The 19,260-nt window shown below is 41.2% G+C and overlaps 1 protein-coding gene across 7 annotated transcripts in view; it reads right to left on the bottom strand.

Annotated features, from left to right (window-relative positions):
- The window catches only part of ZNF438 (zinc finger protein 438), a 171,404-nt gene that overhangs the window by 73,617 nt on the left and 78,527 nt on the right, over positions 1-19,260 (bottom strand). For 6 of the 7 annotated variants that reach the window (XM_082681414.1, XM_082681416.1, XM_082681417.1 and 3 more), the window contains one exon: positions 9,465-9,542. In XM_082681414.1, coding sequence (XP_082537540.1) covers positions 9,465-9,466 — 2 coding nt within the window. In that variant the 5' untranslated portion in view covers positions 9,467-9,542. Of the gene's footprint in view, positions 1-9,464; positions 9,543-11,345; positions 11,547-19,260 lie in introns of those variants that run through there. The other variant, XM_082681420.1, reaches the window with a different exon arrangement.

Genomic DNA, 19,260 nt, shown 5'->3' with positions numbered 1-19,260 from the left:
TCTTATTTCCTTTGTTCTGGATGGATTTTGTAATAGGAGAAGGCAGAAAGTTCTCTATTTGCCATCTTAAAATCAGAACTTACAGTCTCCACCACACACCATTTGTAACGCTCTGAGGCCACTACAATTTTGGTCTGCTGAGCACACACTCCCACCACCCTTCCTCGAATTCTTTGGAGAAAGCCTCTCTGCTGCATGAGAAGACCCCAGGGGGGCTTCCAGTCCCTGGACCACACCTCTTCACTGAAGCACTGGGAAATCATGCCCTCCGCTGGGCCTCAGTGATGACTCATCACACACGGGGTCAAGGAGGGTTGATTCGCATCTTCTCTAAGGCAGGCAGCAAGGTGTTTAGCCCCACAAGTTCTCTTTCTGTTGGGACTGCTCAGCTGAGAAGATGACAGTCTCAAGCCACTGCCGGTCATCTCACTGATCACATGCTGTCTGGAGAATGACGAATAAAGAAACCAGCAGAGCTGAAAAAGAGTCCAGATGAGATCATCCGAGTTCCTGGCTGCAACCATGCCTGACGCCAGATGTACCTCTGGAAACCATAGTTATATAAACAATTAAGTTCCTTTGATTTTCATAAGCTGGCTTGAACTGGCTTTCTTGCATTTGCAACTGAAGGAGTCCTGATGAATTCATCATTTAATTGAAATGTTCCAAATTACTAACTGAATGACACAACACCACTTCTTTGCCAAAAATTAAACAGCCTAACTTCTTTTATTAAAACAAAATCACAAATAGTAAATATCATACCCATATGCCCCTTTCACCATTTAGGTAAGATACTTTGATTTTATCTGAATAGTCTCATGTTTTCAGGACAGCACTACCTTGGAGACTGAGGCACATATATGTTCTGTAGTACTGCATACCCAACAGCCCTAAGCTGTAGAACAATCTTCTTCCAGGGACTTTGGAAAGTCCTGTCATTTCTTTAAACCTTCTCTACTGGAGTTCTCAGTTTTTAATAAAATTCAAGTTGTACGGCTGTCTTACATAAACGCTATGTGGAAAAATGAAATAATATATCTCAAAATATTTGGTCCCTTTGGAAGAAAAGTAGGGTCTAAATGTAAAGAATTATTCGGGCTCAATCTCTGGCCCAGTGACGGGAAACCAGGATAATTTCAATGCAAGGGTTTATGGGAAGGAGGCAGACAGTAATAACATGCTTCCAAGGAGGCAGGCGGGGATACTTAGAAGGAATGTGTTCCTTGGATGCTCTCCCTGGACTAACCTCCCCAGTGTTATCTCCGGGCCACTGTGCTCACCAGCCCAAGAGTCAACATCTAAGCCTCTAGGTCTGAAGTTCCTGCCTGGGTCTTTATCACTTTCAAGTGCATCTAGAGGCTGGGCAGGTAATCCAATACAGTGAGGAGACTAAACATTTTTAATGTATTATGATTCTTTTATTTGCAGGAAAAAGTAAATCTTATTAACATTCCAGCCTCTCTCACTCTCTTTTTTATTGGTTTAAGTTGCTTTTTTTTTTTTCATGCAGCACTTCTATCTATTATTTCTACTTTGTCCATGGCTTGCTTCATAATGCTATCTTAAATAACAGCTTTGGACACGGAAACTCCTTGCATGCACAGAACTTGTGTATATGAGTAAGAGTGAATAACAGTGAAGAGAATAATGGCTCAGTTTATTGAAACTTAGCACGTGCCATACGCTGTTCCAAGTCCTTTCCATGTATTTCCTCACTTTGTCTTCACTTCAGCCCTGTGAGGCGGGTACCATCATCCTCATTTGACAGATGAGGGCATGGAGAGTCACTGAGAGGGGTAGGCGGCTGGTCCAATATTACAGAGCACACAAGTTTTAAGTACGAATGCAGGCACCCTGTTCCAGGGACCTCTGCCCTTAAACTATTACTCTGCACTCCACCAAGAAATATGCCATCAGTTACGGGTCGAATTGTGCCCCTGCAAAATGTTACACTGAAGTCCTAAGTCCGGGTAACCGTGAACGTAACCTTATTTGGAAATAGGGTCTTCGTAGGCATAACTCAGTTAAAATGAGTTTGTCCTGCATTAGGGCAGGCCCTAATACAATATGACTACTGTCCTCATAAGAGGAAAGTCTGGACACAGGGAAGACAGCCAAGAGAAGACGGGGGCAGAGGCTGGAGTGGTGGTGCCACAAACCAAGGAGCACGTGGGGCTACCAGCAGCTACAAGAGGAAACACGGGTCCTCCCCCGAGGCCTCTGAGGGAGCAGGATCCTGCCAACACCTTCATTTCAGATTTCTAGCCTCCAAACAATGAGAGAACAAACTTTGGTTGTTTGACGCCACCCAGTTTATGGTACATTGTTACAACAGCCCTAGGACAATAACACAGTCTTTCACTTATACTGAAATGTGCTATCCTATCAACCTGTTATTTCCAATTTTAACACAAATGGCAGTATAAGCAACATTTAACTTTCCTCTTCATTCTATTTAAAGGAAACCAACAGCCAGGGGTGGGGCTGTGAGAACTGGCAAGCACAGGCTCCCATCTCATTGAGGCAACTTCTCGTCAGCTCTAACGGACGACAGCCACCTGCAAAGGTAGGACTAAAGCTGCCACATCTGACAGTTTTCAAGAGAACCCAGAAATCTGGATTCGTACATTAAATTAATTAACAGCAAATTCAATTAGGAACTAGTTAGAATAATGCTAGTTAATAACGAATTCGCGTTTAAAAAGAACATTGTGCAAGCCAAACATGGTCCACAATTATGGACAGTCTCTGCTTTGTACGTTTACTTTGCTTCCTGTGTCTCCTTTCCCTTCCTGGAGGCATCCATCCACCAGATGTAGGAAGCAAGCGCAGTGCTGGCACTAGAAGTCAGGTGGGAGTCAGCACCTCAGGACTAGGGACCCCTCCTGGGACGCATGGCAGATGCGGAAGAGCCCTAGGCACTTCTGGGTCCAAGACTGAACAGGTGCAGTCTTCTGGATCCACATCTGAATACTATTCTAATACCATTCTCCCATGGTCTCAGCTGGGCTTCCTAAGGCATTTGCCTTTCAGGAGAGACTTAGGGCTTTAATGGGGTAAAGGTTTGGGGTAAACCTAGGACATGACCTTGGTACTCCTCAGGCTCATGGCCACTTCATTCGTAACCTTGTCCTTGTAACTTAACGAGTTCCCTACATTTCTTATCTCTTCTCTGTATACGTGGAAGAAGTTTAAGTGGATGACAATAGCTCAGAGCTCTCTTTCAGTATTCACCATCCTGTAACCTATGAACGTTGCCCAGAAACCCGGAAACACTTTTGAAGAGCAGTTTTGTGAAAGTACTTTTACAAAATGTGACTTTATTACTCAGGCTTATTAAAAACTTCAAAAATATAAAGAATTATCCTGAGAATGTTAACATTAACTTTAGTCCGATAAGTCTATGACTAGTGAGCAGACTTAGAACATTCTGAGTCCTCACTGGCTATGAACATTTCAGTATCTAGCAGAGTTCAGACCTGTTGGATATGGTATAGAAACTAATGATTGCTTCTGGTAAGTGAAATGAGGTACCTGGTATGTAGCCAGGACTCTCTCTGCTGCACTGAGATGTTTAATTCAGTGACGCAGTTTGGCAAACCATGGTGGTGGGGACTTACAAAACTGACAAATATTATTTGGAAAGTTTGTAGAGCAATGTTAAGAAGTGAAATACCACAAAATCTATCCAAATCATCTCATTTAATGCTTTGTGGGTTTTTGCTTGTTTTTTGCTTTCATTAAAAATCTCTCAATCTTTCAAGGGTTTTTATACGTGTAAAATCATACTGAAATTCACTAGCTTATTATTCTCACAACCATCCCAAATGGTCAGTAAAGCAGGCTTTATCCCCATAGGATAAATGAGGAAACTGAAGCTGAGAGCATTAAATATTTTAAATTAAAATTTCATTATTCTCCAAAGAAGATATACAGATTGCCAACAAACACATGAAAGAATGCTCAACATCACTAATCATCAGAGAAATGCAAATCAAAACTACAATGAGATATCATCTCACACCAGTCAGAATGGGCATCATCAGAAAATCTACAAACAATAAATGCTGAAGAGGGTGTGGAGAAAAGGGAACCCTCTTGCACTGTTGGTGGGAATGTGAAGTGATACAGCCACTATGGAGAACAGTATGGAGGTTCCTTAAAAAAATAAAAATAGAACTACCATACGACCCAGCAATCCCACTACTGGGCATATACCCTGAGAAAACCATAATTCAAAAAGAGTCATGTACCACAACGTTCATTGCAGCTCTATTTACATTAGCCAGGACATGGAAGCAACCTAAGTGTCCATCGACAGATGAATGGATAAAGAAGATGCAGCACACATATACAATGGAATATTACTCAGCCATAAAAAGAAACGAAATTGAGTTATTTGTAGTGAGGTGGACGGACCTAGAGTCTGTCATACAGAGTGAAGTAAGTCAGAAAGAGAAAAACAAATACCGTATGCTAACACATATATATGGAATCTAAAAAAAAAAAGGTTCTCAAGAACCTAGGGGCAAGACAGGAATAAAGACGCAGACCTACTAGAGAATGGACTTGAGGATATGGGGAGGGGGAAGGGTAAGCTGGGATGAAGTGAGAGAGAGGCATGGACATATATACACTACCAAACGTAAAGTAGATAGCTAGTGGGAAGCAGCCGCATAGCACAGGGAGATCAGCTCGGTGCTTTGTGACCACCTAGAGGGGTGGGATAGGGAGGGTGGGAGGGAGACGCAAGAGGGAGGGATATGGGGATATATGTATATGTATAACTGATCGACTTTGTTACAAAGCAGAAACTAACACACTATTGTAAAGCAATTATACTCCAATAAAGGTGTTAAAAAAATTTCATTAAAATGGTCACGGTTATTAGTGAGGGAGGTAAAGCTTACACCCAACCCCCCACCCCCGACCAATTCCAAGTTCACTGATGTTTCCCAACAAATAAAAGTCACGCAGACCTGTAGGATCAGTCTGCTTAAACAGTTAGATAGCCAGACCTGGGATCAAAACCCAGTTCTATCGCTGACTAGACTTCTGACATCAGATACATTTTTAAAACCTCTCTAGGGCTTCCCTGGTGGCACAGTGGTTGAGAGTCCGCCTGCCGATGCAGGGGACACGGGTTCGTGCCCCGGTCCGGGAAGATCCCACATGCCGCAAAGCGGCTGGGCCCGTGAGCCATGGCCGCTGAGCCTGCGCGTCCGGAGCCTGTGCTCCGCAACGGGAGAGGCCACAACAGTGAGAGGCCCGCGTACTGCAAAAAAAAAAAAAAGTTCTAAAAAACCTCTCTAAATCCCAAGTTCCTCCGTTGTAAAATGGAGTTAAGATCATAAAAGACACGTAAAGGACATGGCACGGAGTGGGTACTCAACAAATTTTAGTTCTCCCCGCTTCCCTTTCTCCTACAGGCTCCCTCAAATCTGAGCAGACCATCCATTGTCTGGTTAAACATGTGGATGGTTAGTGAAAGCCTAAGTTGTCATAAAAATTTAAGTCAAGAGATCTGGAGATATTGATAACACAAGAGTAAATTAACTGCCACAGGCAAAGAAGACCAGAGCAGGAACTGCTGTCACTGTATGTACTGTTACAGAATAGCCAAGAGAGTGGTTCTTTTTTAAAAATCCATGATGTTGAATCCTTTTTTAAAGGGGACAGGTCATATCAAAACATCACACCTTGAATTTATTCTCTGCCATCTAATAAACATGGCCCATTGTTGCCAAACATAAGTTATTTAAAATACGTCAAAGAGATGGGAAACATGTCCGACTAAGGCGTGGTTTGAGACTTCTGAGTGTGGATACGCTGGCAGGCTTCACGTCCGGCGTCGGCCAGGAGTGTGAGACTCCAGGGTCAGCCGGCCGTGTCAGTGGCAAAGGAGAAGTGAAATTCTGACTGCTTTAATCTCCTCTCTGCTGCCCCCCGGGTGAGGATGGGGTGTGGTGTGGTGCACAGACACCAGCAGGGGATGGGCCCGGAGGGGAGGGGAGGAGGTGTGGGCAGGAGAGAAGCATGAACTCAGAGGAAGGGCAGCTGCTGCTGTCAGGAAGCAGGCGTGGGTCTGCTGCCAGAAAAATGAAGCGCTTATCAAATCTCTTGCTAAAAATATTAAAGCGCATAGCATAATTTAGACTACTGCTTCAATTTCAACTAGATGCTAGAGAATCATGTAAGTATCGTACATGTGACTCCGGCTGTTGGCGCAATCCTGCCCAGTGAGAACTGAGGTTGTCTTACTGCACGTGTGGGTGGCTAGTACACGCCTTACGAGTACGCTACAGGTCGCATTCCTCATACACACAACTTCACTTATGATTATGAGTTAGACGTGGACATGAGTAGACAATGGTCTCCTTCCATTAAATGCAAACTGGCGGAAATTACTGTTTAAGTTGCCAGGTTGTAAGAGAAAACAGATCAGACTAATGAGGGTGAAGTCGTATAAGCGGTTTATAAAAGAAATCACGCCGAGGTCAAGGCTGACATCGCTGACTCCCATACATCCATGAACACGTACACATGTGACCTCTGCCTTCCCACCACCACTGCTCAGACTCAAGCTGGTTCTTATTTCTCTGCCGTTCACATGCAGTTGACGAATCCTTTATCTTGGCAAACGCCCGTTGCTCATATGTCACCCGTCTCAGAAGCCCCTGAGGGCTTCCCACTGCTTGAGGGACAGAGGCCTGACTCCTACGTTCAGCCCCTCCTTCTAATTCAGTGGTTCTCAACCACTGGGGGAGCGTTAAAAGATAAAGAGGCTTAGGTCTCATGCCCCAGCAATTCTATTTATTAGTTCCGGGGTTAAGATCCAGGGACTTGTATGTTTAAAAAGATCTACGGATGAGCGCTTATTCACTGCCAGGGTGGAACCACTGGCGCCATTTTCCCACCTATTATTTCACTGACGTAAACTAAACCTTCTGTTCCAGCCAGTAATGCTGTTTCGCTTGTCTGTTTGTAACTCTAGTCCTCTGTTCATGCTGTTAATCCAACCTGGAATATCATTTCCTCTCCTAGCTCTTTATTTAGACCTTCACCATTGCTCTAAGACTAAATGAAATCCCACCACTATATTTATAACCATGGGGAATCATGCCATTCTGATCATCCTAAGAACGTTTGCTACCTTCCTGAAGTACTTTATGGCAATTAACAACATATTGTTTGCACTGCGAATGCTTCTTTCATACTCTACTCCCTGATTCAGGCTCCTGGAGGGGAAAGGACACTTTTCATATTATCTTTGGTTCCCGTTCCCCAGTCCCCAGCATCTAGGACAGTACTAAACATAAAATAGACACTCACTCCTGTGCTCCAAGCTCATAAGATGCTGAACATGTTAAATTCTCTAAATTTTATGGAGTGCTATTCTTACAGCCTGACAGCAGAAACCGTCAGCCTCCAGGGCTGTTTACATACACGGGTGCTTTTCATGGCAAAGCATCACTACGCCCACGTAGGAATGAGAATCACTTGTCCACAAAACTGATGTCATGTCAAATACAGAGCTGATGCCTAGAAATGTGTTTTTCCTATAGAGAGAAGTTTTTCCATGCTTATATATTTAATTCCCATAAGCCCACAGGACAACTGAAAGTGAGCAGTAGTAAGACACTCCTCATCTGTCAATACCTCACTTAACCCCCATGTGACAGGGCAGCTGAAGCCCTATTTACCATCCGAATCTACTGTGGGATGATGAGAAGAGCAAGCGTCCCCTTGCCCTCAATTCCGAAGACATGAGAGTATCAGTGACCTATCGGTAAATGTTCCTTATGCAAATACTGAAAACCAAAAAGCTGCTGGTATGAGGGTATCCAATATGGGGGGAGGGGCCATGCCAGAGCCCCAGCTCAGACCCTCCTACAGCTCAGGCTGCCCAGAAAGTTACTGTTCTGCTTCTAGGGAACGAGAGATGTGTTTCCATATCCAGAGTTAGAGGTTCTCTACAAAACAATGTGATACACGGAGGCTACACTGGTACTTCTGGGTTAACTAGTCTTGGGAGGGCTGGCTGAGAAACCTAACCACTATTTATAACATTGTTTTTGTGGAAAAATGCTTTCTGCATTCCAAACAGCAGAATTAGACATGAACTTTGGGACTACAGTTTATTTCTGAGGCTGGGAACTGACCGTATCTTGTTAATTACACCACGGTCAGTGTTTGCCTAGGATAAGATGGCAGTGTGCAGGTCTGCCAGGAGGGCACAACGAGGGAGAACAGTTGCCATGAATACGGACCATATGTGTCTGTAAGGATGAAAGACGGAAGGGGATGATGGGAGAAAAGTCCAGGCACATTCTCAATTTGTTATACAAATATTTACCAAGCACTATTAAAGGTTATTGCCGAATGCTGTGTAAGACAAAAATAAGTCAGACAAGAGGTTTGATTTTCTGGCCCTCACAACCTCGGGTGGGAGATAAGACAGACATCAACACACACACTAAAGCTGCAGGGTGAAATGTGCTGAAACAGTGGTAAAAACAAAATCCTGGGCGAAGCCAGCAGAGAGGGGAAGAGCTCGTGCTTCTAGCTGGAGTGATCAGGGAAAGCTTCGTGGAGGGGTCCACACCTGAGCTGAGCCTTGAGGGGCCAGCTTGCGCCAAGATTTCAACCGGCAGAGAAACCAGAAAGGGAGGAGCAAAGGACGTCACAGAGAACACCAAGGAAACAGTCCAAGTTGAGACGCAGAGGCACAGACAAGAACGAGAAGTCAGAGAACAGGAGAGAGCTCAGCTGGCTAAGGCGGGGGGTATTTTTAGGAGCTTGGGAGAGGGCTGTGAATGCCAGGGGAAGGCATGGATTCTATCCAGTAGTGAGTGGGGAGCCATTAAAGGGTTTTAAAATTATTGGAGTGGTTCTACCTGCAGATCTGTCTGGCAACAAAAACAGGATAGAAGACAGAATGAAGACAGAAGACCATTAGGAGATAATTATAATAGTTGGGATTGGTTAAGATGACTTTTCAAAGCTACATTTTTTGAGTAAATAGTTAACCATTTAAGGTTCCAGTTACTATATATCGCCCTTTAATGATCAAGAACATATTTTAAAAAACCGTACAAAGACTTAAGAAACTGAAATACAAAACATTTGTTACAATGGAAAACCGTCTTAGAACCATTAAGTTTGGCACACAGTTGGGACTTGTTGCCTAGACTTGATACAAAATAAAGGACGATCTTGAAGTGCTACTCTCAGTTTTAAAATAATACCTTGATTTTAAACATTGTATTTGTAATAAGCACATGAAATTTAGTACGTAATCATCTTTCCACTGTTTTCCAAGACCAGTGATTCAATATACAAGGGGACTCTGAGATATTCTGAGCAATTTGAGCGTTGAGAAAGCCTCAAAGGTGGTGAACTTAATTCTTTACATTTTAAATCAATATTAAGCTGATGCTGAGAGATGTGAGCAGACTTACATGAGGTGACTCGACTTAGCAAATGTCTTCTAAACGTCACATTTTCAGTGTTGGTTGAGACATGACATTCATCTTTATCTGAAAACAAATGTAATGGAAGTAATAAAATTGAAAGAACTGATAGGTAGCTCACAGAAGCCAATTAGATGATTAAACATCATAAAAGAGTTATATTTAGTTCTACAAAACTGACATTACTTATATTATGTATAATTTAAGAACCTAAGATAAAAATCTCAAGCTATGCTCAAAGACTTCTAAAATAGGAAGTATAACATATTCCCTTCCTATATTTTTTATGTCAATCTCCTAAAACTTCTGGAAAATATATTATTAGATATTTAAGCCCAATTTACGCTGAATCGTTTAAAATTTAGCGAACAATCAAGCCCCACTCAGCACTAGAGAGCAGGGAGCGATGAAGTTGAGTAAGAGATAGTTCCTGTCCTTAGGAAACCCACAAACCGCCAGAGACAGACAGATCAACTCGAAAAACCCCACATCAAGGCAAATACAATAAACACTGCAAGTGGTCCAGAGTGCTTTGGGTTTGGGGGAGGGCTCCTCACTGCAGGGAAGACGTACAGAGGCTCTGTGTTAGGGACTGAACTGTGTCTTCTAACCCCCCAAAATCATGTGTCGAAGCCCTCATCCCCCAGTACATCAGGATGTGTCTGTATTTGGAGAAAAGGCCCTTTAAGATATGATTAAATTAAAATAAGGCCTTTAGGGTGGGCCCTAATCCAATCTGACTGGTGCCCCTATAGGAAGAGGAAGTTAGGACACAAAGAGACACACCAGGGGAAAGACCATGTGAGGACAAGGAAAGAAGGCGGACATCTGCAAGCTACGGAGAGAGCCCTCAGAGGAAATCAAGCCTGCGACACCTTGATCTCAGATGACTAGCTTCCAAGACTGAGCAAACAGACTGCTACTGTTGAAGTCACCCCGTCTGCAGGATTTTGCTACACAGTCCCAGCAAAGTAACGTGCTCTGTAAAGGTGACATTTAAATACAGTTTGAAAAGAGACAGGGCTTTTAACAATCGGATAAAGGTAAGGTTTAGAAACAAGTAACGTTCCAAGAAGAAACAAAAATTATTTTGTTTTAGGCACAGAGGCCACAATACAGAGTATGAGCTCAGAAAAGTCAGTATACTTCTATGATAAAAGCATAGTCTGGGGGTGAGGAAGAGAAAAGGGGGGCAGGGAGTGAGGGGGAAAAGCAGGATGGAGGGAGGGAGCAGGGAACCCACAGACCAACAGACAGACGAGGACTGGAAAAGGGGCTGAATGCTACACTCAGTATATGCAGCTGTATTTTATACATAAAAAGAGCCACCGAGGGTTTTCAGTAGAAAACTCATTCGAATTTGTACTCTAGAAAGATGGCTCTGGTTTTAGAGTTACTATGAGAAGATTCGAAAGGCGGTGAGACCTATTTTGTTACTGTAATAGCCAAGGTAAGGGGAAACCAGGGCAACTGCAACGGATTTAAATCGTCAAAAATACACTGAAGACGTGCTTGAAAGTGAGAACGCGAATAACCACGCCATCAGTTATGCAAGACCGAGGGCTGGAACGGTTACCAGCATTCAGTCGGACAGTCACAGACGCAGTGTCCTCGGCCGCCACAGACCTTCCCTTTCAATCACCACCTTGCGTGTGGGCATTGATCATGACTTTAAGAAATCAACCAACCCAAAGACTCAGCTCACTTCTGACCTCTTACCCTAGAACCTGATAATCAACCTATAAAACCTATAATCAACCTATAATCAACCTATAAAAATCCTAAATTCATTTCCTAAAGCAGGCAGTCCTTCAGAATCATCTGTGTGGTCTCCCTTGTTACAGCAAGTCAATAAGACAGTTTGCTTACCTTCTAAAAGGTTTACTTATTTGAGAGGGGAGCTTTCCACAAAGTCTGCGGTCCATCAGTGAAGTTGAGGAAGAAGAGGCAAAGGAGGCAGCACCCGGTCCTGTCTTTTCAGGGCGGAAGGAGGGCTAAGAATAACTTAACAGGCGCTGGTGAGCTTAGAAAGAAATTTCAGGATGGCAATAAAAGAGAACAGAAACTTCCAGTAATTGGGGGAATTAAAGAAAATGGAGAAATGGAATTAACTACTCTAAGAGGCCTGGCATAGTTTGAAAGGAAAGCTGAATCTTTAACAAGACTTGTTGTTTTCATTTTTAATGCCAGTAAAAGGAAGAGAGGTTAATAATGGAGCAAAGTCTAGTGAGAAGGTGGGAAAAGACGTCTGGTTAGAGTTCGCCATGTTAAGAGGAGAAACTGTTTTCTCTTTATGGTTAGAAATGGAAGAAAGGATGGGTGACGGATATAGATAAAAATTATTGTGTAGAAGGGCGTACAGTTGAGGAAGTTAAGATCAATAGCACGGCCATCTGCTGTGATAGAGAGGGGGGAGGGAAAGAGAGGTGGAGAGACAGTATATAACTGAAGGAATCTCTGAATTTGAGGCTTTGAAGGGAAAACACTAGCCAGAGAAGAGGAGGAAGGAAAACAGAGGGACTTTCAGCATTTGAGATCTTGAGATGATTCTGGTTGACAGCACTGATCAAGTTAAAGAATATAACTTGTTATAGTACAGTTAAAAAATAGCACTGCCTACGAAAGCCAGGTTTACATTTCTGCAGAGGAGAGGCAAGAATTCTGGGGGTAAGATCAAAATCATAAAAACTTATTCAAAATAGAGCAGGGGGTCCAGATGACATGAGGACCCAGAAGTAGGTTGGCAGTGGAACTGGGGGTTCCATCTGAACAGGGTAGATCTGACTTCTTAGAGAAAGAGGATAATAAGAGTAGGGCTCCAACCAGGTTGACAGGTGAAAAAACACCATTCTTTCTCTCCCTCTCTCCCTCCCTCTCCCTCTCCCTCTCTCTCTCCCTCTCCCTTTCTCTCTCCCTCTCCCTCTCTCTGCCTTATCTATTTGATGAGAGAGAGTGAAAGACTGACCACACATGTCACCAGTCTCTCACCCTCTCTTAGAACTTGCTTGCCCAAACCTGCATACATTCCCCTCTCATCCACATGGCAAACTCAGAAGGGCAAGTTAGGTCAGTCCAATTCGAAGGGGTACGATGACTAGAGTCAGACCTAAGGATGCTTTTACCCAGTTCCCCCACAAATAAGGTCGACATTTTTATGCCAACCTGAGTTATGTCTGCTTCTCAAAGGTTCGGAAGCTGGCAGAAGGAAATGTGATATACTTAATTGGACGCCTCAAACTCCAAAAAATGGGATGAAAAGTAAATAAACGGAGATCAATCTGAAGGAAACTGTATGGAAGGGGAGTTGAGTCTAAATCTTGTCAGCAGCCACAGTGAACTTTTACATCAGAGACCTAAAACTGAGACCTAGTTCAGGTGAAGAACATTACTAGAGATGGGAAGATTTCCAAGCATGGATTCAATGCCTTTTTTGTTTTTGGCTGTGTTGGGTCTTCGTTGCTGCACGCGGGCTTTCTCTAGTTGCGGCGAGCAGGGGCTACTCTTTGTTACAGTGCGCAGGCTTCTCATTGCAGTGGCTTCTCTTGTTGTGGAGCACGGGCTGTAGGCGTGCATGTTTCAGTAGTTGTGGCACGCAGGCTCAGTAGTTGTGGCACATGGGCTCTAGGGCGCGCAGGCTCAGTAGTTGTGGCTCGTGGGCTCTAGAGCGCAGGCTTCGTATCTGTGGCACACAGGCTTAGTTGCTCCGCAGCATGTGGGATCTTCCCGGACCAGGGATTGAACCTGTGTCCCCTGCATAGGCAGGTGGATTCTTAACCACTGTGCCACCAGGGAAGTCCCAGATTCAATGCCTTTAAAAGGTATAATACTATTCACAATTTTTACTTTTTTGAGTGTCAGTTTGGTAAGGAATTTGTCCATTTCATACAAGTTGTCAAATGTACTGACATAAAGGTGCTCATAGTATTTTCTTATCCTTTAATATTTCTGGGATCTCTAGTAATATTTCCTTTTTATACCATATTGTTAATTTGAGCTCTTTATTTTAAGTAGGAGTTTATCAATTTTATTAATATTTTCAAAGAAACACCTTTGACTTTGCTAATTTTCTTTGTCTTTTTTCTGTTAGTTATTTCTAGTTTATCTGAATTTAGTTTGCATTTCTTTTTCTAGCTTTTTGAGATGCAAGATTAGATGGCTGGCTTTTAATGTTACCTTCTTTTTTTTTTTTTTTTTTCTTTTTTTTGCGGTACACGGGCCTCTCACTGCTGTGGCCTCTCCCGTTGCGGAGCACAGGCTCCGGACGCGCAGGCTCAGAGGTCATGGCTCAAGGACCCAGCCGCTCCGCAGCATGTGGGATCTTCCCGGACCGGGGCACGAACCCGTGTCCTCTGCATCGGCAGGCGGACTCTTAACCACTGCGCCACCAGGGAAGCCCTAATGTTACCTTTTAAACAAATGCATTTAAAGCTGTACAATTCTCCCCAGGCACTACTTTGTGTCTCACATGTTCTGATACTGATTCTGTTCAATATATATATATATATTTTTTTTTTTTTTGATTTTTCCTTTCCTTTGCAGTACGCGGGCCTCTCACTGTTGTGGCCTCTCCCGTTGTGGAGCACAGGCTCCGGACGCGCAGGCTCAGCGGTCATGGCTCATGGGCGCAGCCGCTCCGCGGCATGTGGGATCTTCCCGGACCAGGGCACGAACCCGTGTCCCCTGCATTGGCAGGCGGACTCTCAACCACTACGCCACCAGGGAAGCCCTCAATATATTTTCTGATTGTGGTTGTGAGTACTTCTTTGACCTAGGGATTATTTAAAAGTGTGCTGCTTATTTTCCATGCAAATTGAGAAATTTTTTATCTTTCTGTTACATATTTCTAGTTTAATTCCACCATGGAACATATACTTTATGATATCAATCCTTTGAAATCTGTTGAGATTGGCTTTTTGGCTTAGCACACGTTCTATTCTGGTAAAAGTTCCACGCATGCTTGAAAAAAATGTGCATTCTGCAGTTGTTGGAAATAATGTTCTATAAATAGCAAATAATGTTCTATAAATAGGTCAAATTAATCACATTGTTTAAATAGTCTATCACCTTACTCATTGTTAAAAATCTGCTTGCTGGACATATATTAAGTTAACCTTAAATAACAAAATAATACCTGCATTCCAATATACATTAGGTGCAGACAAATACTGTTTGATTCCGCTTATATGAGGCACCTAGAATAGCCAAATTCAGAGAGTCAGAAAGTACATTGGTAGATGCCAGGAGCTTGGGGGTGGGGGGAAGGAAATAGGGAGTTAGTGTTTACTGGGGACAGAGTTTCAATTTAGGAAGGTGAAAAATTCGGGAGATGGATGATGGTAAGAGCTGCACAACAACGTGAATGCACTTAGCGCCACTGAACTGGACAGTTAAATATGGTTTAAATAGTATGCTTTACATTATGTGACTTTTACCACAATAAAAATTTTTTTTTTTAATCTGCTTGTTATATTAGTGGTTGAAAGAAGGTTGTTAAATTCTCTGACTATGATTTATCTACTTCTCCTTTTTGTCCTGTCAATTTTAGCTTTATATATTTTGAAGTTATGTTGTTAGGAACATATAAATTTAGAACTGTTCTGTCTTCCTACTGAATTGATCCTTTATCATTATAAAATGCCCCCCTTTATCTCTCATAATTCTTCTTGGCATAAAGTCTGCTTTGTCTGATATTAATATACAAGAGTTTCTGGTCAGTATTTGTATAGTGTACCTTTTCTTTGTTTTCCATACCCTTTTATGTGATATATAACTTATGCAAACTATATATTTTTTCTTTTTAAAATATCTAGTCCAAAAATTTGTTTTTTAATTGGAGGAATAAGCCTATTTACACGTAATTTAATTATATTTAAGGATACCTTTCTGTTATAAATTTTCTATTCATTCCATCTGCTCTTTTTTCTTCACTTATTCCTCTTTTTTTGATTAATCAATTTTTTATTATACCATTTTACTTTTGGTGAAGTTTTTGTTTAAACATTTTTGTAATATTTTTAGCAATTATCTTACAGATTATAAATACTTTCTTGATTTACAGTTGACTTTTACCACTTCCTGAGCAAGACAAAAATACCAGTTTAACTCCATTTCTATGTATGTTTAAGGCCCCACAAAACATTACTATTGTTGCTTTCAATGGTCTGAAATCTTTTATACTTACTCATATATTTATGCTTCCCTATGCTCTTCATTTTTCCCTGAGTTTTTATGGTTCACTTGGGATTACTTGTTTTCCGAGTGAATAACTTTCTTTAGTATTATTGTACTGTGGGTCTACTTGTGAGGAAGTGTCACATCTTTTGTCTAAAAACATCTTTATTTTGCCTTCAATTAAAAAAAAATTTTTTTGCTGGGTATAGAGTTTCATGTTGGCCATATTTTTCCTTTCTGCACTTAAAATTTAAGGATGTCATTCCTTTATGATCTGATTTTAATAATGTCTGTAGGACAGTCAGCCACCAATCTGACTGTTGCTCCATTGAAGGGAGTGTGGTTTATTTCCTTCAGTTGTTTTAAGATTTTTCTCTTTATAGCTGGTTTTCACAAGTCTCACTAAGTTGTACTTAGGTGTGTTTTTCTTCATATTTATCTTGCTTGGGGTTCACTAAGTTTCTGGTGCTTCTTGAACTTGTGGATTGCTATCTTTCATCAGTTTGGAAAACCTTTGGTCATTATCTTTTCAAATATTTCTTTTGCTCATTCTCTCCTCCTGGGACTCCAACCACATGTACATTAGATGAAGTGACTCAATCCCCTATGTCTCTTAAGCTGTTTTTTTTCTTTCCGTTCCTTTTTCTTTCTGAGCTTGTACTTTTTTCCACTGAACTTTCCTTTAGTTCACTAGTTCTAGTTATTTTTGTTGTGCCAAGTTTGCTCTTAAACTCAAATCTTAATTTCAGATATCGTATTTCTCAGCTCTAGAATACCCACTTGATTATTTTTTGATAGATCCCAACTTTCTATTGATACTGTTCATCTTTTCATCCACTTTGCTAGCCTCTTCCTTTATTTCCTTTAACACATTCACAACAGCTATAAAATCTTTGTTTGGTAACTCCTAAGTCTGTATCATTGGTGGATCTGCTTCTCTTGTACCTTCTTCTTTGAACTTTTTTTTTTTTACTTTTCACATGTCACCTAACTTTTTAGTTTATTATCAATACTGTCAATGTAACAGCCATAAAACTGTGGTTGATGTTATCTTCTCCCAGTGAGGGCCCATCCTTTCCTCTATTAGACAGGTAGGGTGAGAAGCTGCTCACTTCAATCTAATCAGCTTATTTCTGGTGTAAAACGTCTCAAAGGTGAAATCAGTGGTGTGTTTATTGCAGCTGCACCCTACTCCATCACATGGAGACGGTCTCCTAAGCACTGCAGGACTGCAGAAGACGTCACTGCATATTTCCAGCTCAACTTCCCAACCTCCCATCCCGCCCCAAGGCTCAGCAAACAACCTATGGGGAAAACGAGCTGTGTGTCTGAGGCCTCCCTAGGTTCCAGTTCACCATGCCAGACTATGTGACCATCAAAATTCCCATGGTTCCTCTTTCCCTTATAGAATTTCACTTCCATAGCAAGCTTGATCCTTAGCCAGTGTCCATTCTCAGCAAACACGCTCAGGAAGGATGACTGCTAGCAATCTCATCTCCTACATGCTCCTCCGTTTCTGCTATTTCAGCTCATTCAGCACTCTTCGTTTTCATATCTCTCTGAGGTCTTCAAAAATGACTGTGCTTAAGAGTGACACAAATATTTTGAAACTTCTCCCACTGAGAAGTGGGTATATGTCTCTCCTCAACCTTGAATTTGGGTAACCTCTTTGACTTATTTGACCAATAAAATATGGTGGATATGACAAGACACCAGTTTCTGGGCCTAGAGCCTAAGACGCTGATAATTTTAACCTCTTATATCTAGGAATATATATATGGAAGGCACTGAACTGACACTAAAGAGGGCCAACTAACCTGATCTGGTAAAAAACAATAATAAAACAGCTTTTGCTTTCATCAATTTTCTCTATTATTTGTCTGTTTTATAATATTTTATTTTATTGATTTCTACTTCTTGTTTTCTACCTTCCGCATACTTCGGGTTCATTTTGCTTTGATTTTTCCAGCTCCTTAAGGTGAAAGCTTAGATAATTGGTTTTAGACTTTTTTTCTTTTCTAATGTATGTATTTTAAAGCTATACATTTTCCTCTGAGCACTGCTTTAGCTGCATAAATACTGATCTAATGTGTTTTCATTTTTCATTCAGTTAAAAAATATTTTCTAATTTTTCTTGTGATTTCTTGGAACCATGGTTTTTTTTTAAACTGTATTGTTTAATTTCTAAATATTTGGGGGAGGAATTCTATATATTCTATTGTTATTGACTTTTAGTTCAATTTAGAAATAGTAAAACAACATATCCTGTATAGTTTTAATCTTTTAAAATCTATTGAGACTTGTTATATGATCTACCTTGATGAAAATTCCATGTGTACTTGAAAAGAATGTGTGTTCCTCTATTATTGAGTGCAATATTCTATAAATGTCAATTAAGTCCACTGGTTAACAGTGTTGCTCCAGATTCTAGTTTTTATTAATAGCCTGCCTACTTATAAATCAAATGCTGAGAGAGAAGTGTTTGAGACTAACTACAACTGTAGTTTTGCCTATTTATCCTTTCTGTTCTGTCAATTTTTGCTTCAAGTATTTTGAAGCTCTGTTATTGGGCTCATAGACATTTAGGATTGTCATGTCTTTTTGATAAACTGATTCTCTTGTCATTATGAAATATCTCTCAATATTACTAGTAATATTCCCTGCTCAGAAGCCTATTTTGTTGTATATTAATACAGCCAGTCCAGTTTTCTTAATGATTAGTGTTTGCATGGCATATCTTTTTCAATCCTTTTACTTATAACCTGTGTGTTCATATATGAAGAGGATTTCTTGTGGACAGTTTGTGGTTAGTAGGTCTTGCTTTTTTATCTAGCCTGATGATCTCCACCTTCAGAGCATTTAGACCATTTATACTCAATATAACTATTTATATGACTGAATTCAAAGTAACCATCTTGCTATTTTCTATTTGCCCAAATTTATCCTTTTCCCATTTTTTCTTGCCTTATCTGGAACTGAATATTTTTTAGTATTTCATTTTATCTCCACTGTTGGCTTATTAGACATACCTGTTTCTTTTGTAGTTTTAGTGGTTGCTCTGGTGCTTAAACTATAGCGCTTTAACTTACCACAATCTAACTTCTAATAATAGTACACCACTTCACATATAAGTAAGAATTTTACAACAGAAGATACCTATTTCCTCCTTCCTGTCTTTTGTGCTACTGTCACCACAGTCTAATTACAGTGAGACTGTCATGCTGAAAAAGCTAGGTGTAGGCACTCTGGTTGACAGCCCCAGCCAAGAATAGCTTTTGAATGATCCTTGTCAAAGTGTCAGAAATGTGAGTAAAACTGTCTTGGACTCTTCAAACCAGCCCATCCTTTAACTGAATGCCACCAACTAACCTCAGCTGATGCTACATGGAGAAGAATAACCACCATCTGAGCCTGCCCTTTTCACTGACCTACAATTTGTGAAGTACAACAAAATGGTTGTTGTTCTAAGATTACAAGATTTTAGGTAATTTGTTACAGAATTAGATAACCATAACAGATACTGGTACATGGAAGTGGGACTCTGTAATAAAAATCTTAAAATAGTGACATTGGCTTTGGGACCAGGTGGTGAGCAGAAACAGGAAGGGCCTCA

This window comes from Grampus griseus, assembly GCF_964374135.1.
Source record: "Grampus griseus genome assembly, chromosome: 2".
NCBI classification, from domain to species: Eukaryota; Metazoa; Chordata; class Mammalia; order Artiodactyla; family Delphinidae; genus Grampus; species Grampus griseus.
The sequence above is the reverse complement of the archived record's forward strand: the minus strand, read 5'-3'. Positions and strand labels throughout refer to the sequence as shown.